The following is a 6,751-nucleotide window of genomic DNA, read 5'->3' as shown; positions in this document are numbered from 1 at the left end:
GATTCATTAATATCTGTAAATAATTTTATAATCAAATTTGTAATTTTGACCAAATTCTTTCATTCCTGAAGGTGTAGAAATTAATAAAATAAAAAACATATTTCTAAAATAATTCTGAAATTCACCGAAAATAAAGATAAATCATCATTAAAAATATTTACTAGATTACAAATATGTTTGCATAATCAATCTACACTATCAAATCTTGATTCTCCCATGTGATAGTTTAATTTTTTCAAAAATCATAAGAAAATAGAATTTTAGGGAGAATATAAAGTGTGAAAGGGACCAAATAATATTGTGGTGAGGGCTAATAGACTAAATGAAAAACGAGGAGATAAACAGAGAACTGGTTAAAATAGAAGAATCGGAATCTGAGGTTAGGTATAAGATAGAGAAGTGTTTATTGTGTGTGAAATAATGTAATATAATTAACAAAATCAAATTGAAAGATGATTAAAACTTCTGCATTTTATGATTTATGTATACAGCAATCATTTTTCTCTCAAGACAATTTAGAAAAATCCATAAAATCCCTTTATCAATGTAAGTTTGTATTCACTTTGAGTGTTTCAGTAAATAAATTTTAAATATTTTTTAGTGGGATACCGCACTATTGCCGTAAATCAGACTATTGAAGATATAAATATTGAGCAATCTAAGAAGAAAAAGAAAAAAGGCGGATCTAAGGAAAACCAAGATATTGTTCCTGTACCTTACAATTTGAGTGCCATACAAGATGTGATTAAGAAACTAGATATTGACAATTTTCATGTTTTTAATCGATTAACAGTGATATTCGCGAATCAAGATGGTCTTCATAAAATTGTAAGTTACATTCTTTTTCTGTGCTTTGCTTTCCAGTCTACTATTTCTAGGATCCTGGTATCTTTAATTTGATTTCTCCAAGTATTTCTTGGTTTTCCTTTACCTCTTGGTCATAGAGTTATCCATTGTTATACTCCTCACCATTTCTGTAGATTAACTTCTCATGATGTTTTCTGCCCAATTTAATATTTGTGTTTTCATATTTGTTATTTTAGTTTCTACTCCCAGTTCTTCTATTTCTTGTGTGTATTATGTACATATGGATATTTTTTAATCACTTTTTTTTGAGAAAATAACAACAAAATACTGATGCCAAAACATACATTCATTGATGTCATAAATACACGTTAGTATTCTGATTTAAAAAATGTTTTTATATTCTTAATGACCATTGAGATAATTCTAAGATATGGCAGTGAATAAGAAAAAGTAGATTAAAATCACAAATGAAAATAAATGCTATCTATATATGCATTATGTAATATTTATAATTGTTTAATAACGAATATTGTACACTTTCTGTATAAAAATACAGGTAGTTATACTACAAGAAACTCACTTATAATACTTATAAAAACTATAATTGCAGTAGTATTAAATATTTATAATAATATATTATTCCAACATATATTTTTATCACATTCTAGTTGTTATTTGGTTGAAAATATATAATCTCCAGAATATTTTCCTGATGATTTCTAATTGAAACAAATATGGTTATTAAATATATTTTCTGAAAATGTTTAACTGTAAAACTCAAAATACATTGAAAATTTAAATGTGAGCTGTTAATCAATTCAAATACAAAAGTGCTTTCGTGTAAGTAGACTGTAATGGTACTGATCACTCTCATTTTGAATTTCAATTCTAATAAAACAACAAATAATAAATAATAAACAAAAAATAAAGATACAAAAGATGATACATGTTCACATATTAGATTGTTATATGTTAATATCTCTGCGTTCTCATGGGTCGACATTTGACTCTTGGCACTCTTCGGCTTATAGTTTTGGCCAAAATTTCTAGTACTTGTATTCTATCTATGTATCTAAATACGTGTCCATATATGTGACTGCACATTCCCATTGGAATTTTAGTGACATCATAAGGGGAAGTTTTATCGATCCATTCTTGTTCAACTGAATGTTGCCATATGATTTAGTTACATCTACTTTTTTTAGTTTTAGTCTTTCCCTTGCTCTGTCTATCACTGGTTTCCATTCAGTTATTTTCCTCAGTGTTTACTCACTACTGTAAATGTATCCATACCATCTTAGTCTGGGTGCTTCTATGAACTATATCGTCTGTATTTTTTTCCTTACAATTTCATAATTTATTTTTGTGTTAGGACTATTTTTTTATTTTGTAAGTATTGTTGGTATTTATAGACAGCTCTATATGCTGATTGTATCCTTTGTTCTCATTATATCTTCTTTCAAAGACACTTAAATATTTAAAATTTGTTATTATTTGTAAAAAAGTATAATTGATGATGTTGAATTACTTGAACTCTTCCCATATTGTAATAGGGCCTCTAAATTTTTAAAATGATATTCTTTAGACCAAAATTAAACTTCCTATTCTCCTCTGATAAAAAGAATGTATGACATAAAGATTCTTACAATGTCCCAAAAAAAAATTCAACATTGTTGACATTTTAGTTACTGTTTTAAGACATTGTTAACCATTCAATAACATTGCAAATGATTTTAAACACATTATATTTGATATCAGTTATATCCAGATTGATCTAGATGAAGAATAATGATAAAAGATATGCTTCAGTATACTTTGAAGATTGGATAAATTGTAATATTTAATTCAATTTATGTACAATTGTTTGTTTACCATATTTTGAAATTGAAATAATTTAATATGGTCATACTCAATAATGTTTAATATACTTTCAGACAAAGTCATCAAATTTCAAAAAGTACCACATCTTTGCAGTTTCACCTACTACTAATCAGGCACTTCTGGTAAGTCAACAAATGTTATACTGAAAATCAGATTTTACACATTCTACTAGCCAGATTAATGCAAATTCTGAAAGTACAAAAAAATCATGTTACTTTGTACATATATTATCCAGTTGAGATAAAGTAGCAAACACCTGGTGTTTGAATCTTATATATAATATTATTTACAATATTGCAATCTTTTATCCTACGTTTTTGAAAACAAAAAAGAAAATGATGACTTACTTACCAATACTGATTTAATTTAAAATATTGAAACAAAACCAGTCCATTATTTTGTGAACAAATCATTCATTTTGTTTTCAGAAACTAGTTAGGAAATGGATGCTAAAAAGAACAAATGCACTCATGATTTGAGAAAATGCTGAACCCCACCTTCATTTTTATTTTTTTCGAATAAATAACTTAATCTTTTAAATTATGTAAACCTATGAACCTATGAATAAAATAATAAGTGACAAATAATTATATTATAGTTTCTTAAGAGGGTCTCAGCCCCCCGTGGGCTGTTCCAGTAATTGGTAAGAAATAAGAAAATAAAGGAAATTGTGCCAAAATAAACTGGACAAATGATTAAAATAGTTACTTTATAGCCTAATACTTTTTACTGACACTAATATATAAACACACTGTTTACTATTACTATACAAACACAGTTACACAATTCATTTTCTGGTCCTTTAGGTCCTCCTTAGGCTCGTGTCCGGCTCGAATGAAGACAATGTAATTGTGGGTGTGGATGTAGGGGTGGTAAACAATGTGTTTAGTCTGAAAATCAACTAACTGTTCTAGAAATTTCAAATATATGTTGATAAAAATCTTATTCTATTATTAAACAGTTGTTTTTATGTTTTCAGTATACTTGCAGCACTCTTGAAGCGGACATCTTTGCGTATAATCCTGAAATCAAATTTGATCTACGTTTGAACAGAAAATTGTACACTCAGTTAATGGAAAGGAGTTATTACTTTGAATTATTATATAGTCCAGCTATTGAAGATAGCTCACAGCGGAAACATTTAATACATGCTTCCCATCTTTATCATTCATATGGAAAATCGAAAAACATAATTTTTTCAAGTGGAGCTAATCGACCTGCGCTGATAAGAAACCCATATGATGTTATTAATATGTATCCTTTTAAAATTATAATTGTATAATATCTCTATACAGATTGAGTGAAGATTATTTGTTATTTTCTACGCTGGACAGCACAAATAACAAATAGTTTCAGAGAATGTAAAAAGATACAACTGCATATTTATATGTTATTCCCATTTCTGGTCATATTCTTCAGCTTTTTCTTTTTTTAATTATTGTTTTTATGTCTTCTTCATTTTTGAATATTTGTATTATCAGTATTAATTTTTTTTAATGTCTTTGTAATGATATTTAATTTTCTTAATATCATATGCTTTATTTTGTGTTTAGCTATTAAAAACAAAGCAATTTATTTTACAACTATTTTGGAAACAAAAATGTATCCCCTTCGCTTGTCAGAACCATAACAAAGTTGAAATTGTTGGAACAGTTGGTAATATTCATGCTGAACACACTGTTTACATTACCACTACACCAATACTCACAATTACTCTGTTGGATACACATTTCGATAACCAAGTTATAGTCTTCAGAGACTGAAGATAAACTGAAACCTGATAACTCACCTGTTTTATACTGAATTCTCCCACTAATAAATTTGTGAGTGTTGGTGTAGTGGTAGTGTAAACAGTGTGTTTACAACCATAACTGGTTTTAATATATGTCAAATACTTATACATACATTAGAATTGTAGCTGCGTAGATTGAAATTTTTTGACCCTGTATTTATGTGGGTAGTCAACCCACATTTTATCATTACCTAGTTACGGTTTGATACATGTTTTACCAGCATTGTCTATTGTTCTCCATTTCTCTCATTTCTGCATCAGTTTGGTACGTACTCCTGGACTTTCCATATCTTGTGCAGTCTTTTTCCGTTCATTCTAGATTCTGTAATTTTCCCTATACCCCGCCGTTTTTCCATTCTATTAATGTGTCATACTGTTGTATTCTTAATTTTATGTTTCATAAGTTCTCTATACTCATTATTTCCAACTTTCACTGGTCCATGAATTTTCCTAATTATTTTCCTCTCAAATATGCTTAGTTGTTCTTTGGACACATTATGCATTATGATTTTGCATATATTATATCCCCTTTATCTTGCATGGATTCTATGTCTTGTCTCATTATTGTTTCCAAGTATTTGAATGTGATCGAAGTTGAGGTCATTCATCTTTATTGTTTCTTATTTGTGAACTTCCTTGTTTCTTTCAGTTTCTATATATTTTGTATTTTTCTGGTCTTATTTCAATCCTCTTTTTCCTATTTCTCTTACAATTTTATCCCATGTATCTTTAAGACTTTTTTGGTCACTACAACAACCGCTCAGAGTCCATGTCAAATATGTTCGATATAAGACTTTGGGAGTAACCTATTGGAAAATATTTTGTGTAGTTAAAAAAATTGTTTAAACGATCATTTTCCTTAGCGTGTAAACATCACAGGGGCTTTTTATTTGGTTTAAGTGAGTTACAATGCAAAACGGCAGTTTCCCATTGTCCTAGTAAAGTAATTTTAAATTCTGGTAAGTACAATTTTTTTTTTAAATTGTACATTTCAAATGTTCAACAACGAAAATTATTCAAAAGTTTTAACCAAATATCCCCACGTCAATTTTATATATTTTTTAGGATTTTTCTTATGCCAATTGATTTGTTTATCGTCTAATATTTTTTCTATTCTGTTAACTATTCTGGCAAAATAGTAATTTTAGTTATATAACTTTAAGAACAAGAAAAATTGATTTGTAAATTTCTCATTGTAATGAGGATATTTTAACTTTTTTTCTCTTGCACTTTTATGAATCAACGGGTATTTTAATATCCCGATGAAGGTTATTTTGAAAGGGACTGTAATTTATTTTAACTCTTCATAGAGAAAAAAACTCTTTTAACCTATTGGCTTTATCTCTATCCTCAGATTTCCTGAGCTTTTTCTGAGTAGAAACAAGGAAACGACTTATACTCGAACGGTGAATTCTTTTCTTTTTGATGTGAGGTTAGAACTCAAATGGTACTCTACATTTGTATGAACAAGTTGATCTGTACTGAAATAACAGTCATAAAAAGGTAGCACAAGGTTTTGATTATCGAGATACCTAAATTTTACTTTTGGGTAGTGAAAATTGGGTACAACTACAAATTTCTTCGAAAATAAAGCAAAATAAATTTATTCATCAAAAAGATTTAATACAAAATGAAAATTTAGCGGAAGATGTGACCTGGACTACTAGATACAATTCAGAAACAAAAACTTAGATGGCTTTGACACCTTTCTAGAATATATTGCAATTGACCAGCAAAAAAGATTTAACAAGTTTTTGATTTAGGTAAGAGGAAGCTCAAAGAAATCAGGGAAAACACAATTTCAGATAAAAGGATAACATGGATATATGTCACAACAGAAGTTGGCCCTTGAATGAAAAATAAAAACACCCACAGTGGGTTTATACGGGTTTAGAATTATTTATATATGACTCTACCTCTATAATTATTGATTTCATGGGTACACGTATCTGTTCTAAATTATTCTTGAGAATTGATGAAATATTCAAAAAGTGATTCTCTCATTGTTGGAATATTTTTTTGTTTTTAGTGGGCAGAAGACTTGGTAAATCTGTAATGTTTGTAGAACATGTAACTAGTACAATGGAAGTGGTTGAAATTAGCAGTAACGATGATGAAGAAGAAGAAATAGATACTGAGGAACCGAAACAGAAAAAAACTAAAACTTGAAACAAAAATTACATTATATAGTTTTTGGATTTTTTGTATTATTAGGTATCAAATGTATGTTTAATAAAAAATGTTTTGAAAACTGATATTGTTACGTTTTTA

General features: G+C 28.3%; 1 protein-coding gene across 1 annotated transcript; it reads left to right on the top strand.

The window, feature by feature from the left end:
• Positions 1–77: 77 nt before the first annotated feature.
• Positions 78–6,735, top strand: LOC130899953 (ribonuclease P protein subunit p30). Its single transcript, XM_057810163.1, has 6 exons — positions 78–546; positions 602–828; positions 2,742–2,810; positions 3,668–3,942; positions 5,360–5,439; positions 6,510–6,735. The coding sequence occupies exons 1-6, from the start codon at positions 453–455 to the stop codon at positions 6,647–6,649; spliced, it is 885 nt and encodes a 294-aa protein (XP_057666146.1). The 5' UTR covers positions 78–452; the 3' UTR covers positions 6,650–6,735.
• Positions 6,736–6,751: the final 16 nt, after the last annotated feature.

This window comes from Diorhabda carinulata, chromosome 12 (assembly GCF_026250575.1).
Source record: "Diorhabda carinulata isolate Delta chromosome 12, icDioCari1.1, whole genome shotgun sequence".
NCBI lineage: Eukaryota > Metazoa > Arthropoda > Insecta > Coleoptera > Chrysomelidae > Diorhabda > Diorhabda carinulata.
Note: the sequence above shows the minus strand (reverse complement) of the source record. Positions and strands in the feature narration are given on the sequence as shown.

Coding starts and splice junctions, on each gene's coding strand:
- LOC130899953 (XM_057810163.1), top strand. CDS start 453: ATGATTAAAACTTCTGCATTTTATGATTTATGTATACAGCAATCATTT. Junction 547..601: donor CATAAAATCCCTTTATCAAT/GTAAGTTTGTAT, acceptor AATATTTTTTAG/TGGGATACCGCACTATTGCC. Junction 829..2,741: donor AAGATGGTCTTCATAAAATT/GTAAGTTACATT, acceptor ATATACTTTCAG/ACAAAGTCATCAAATTTCAA.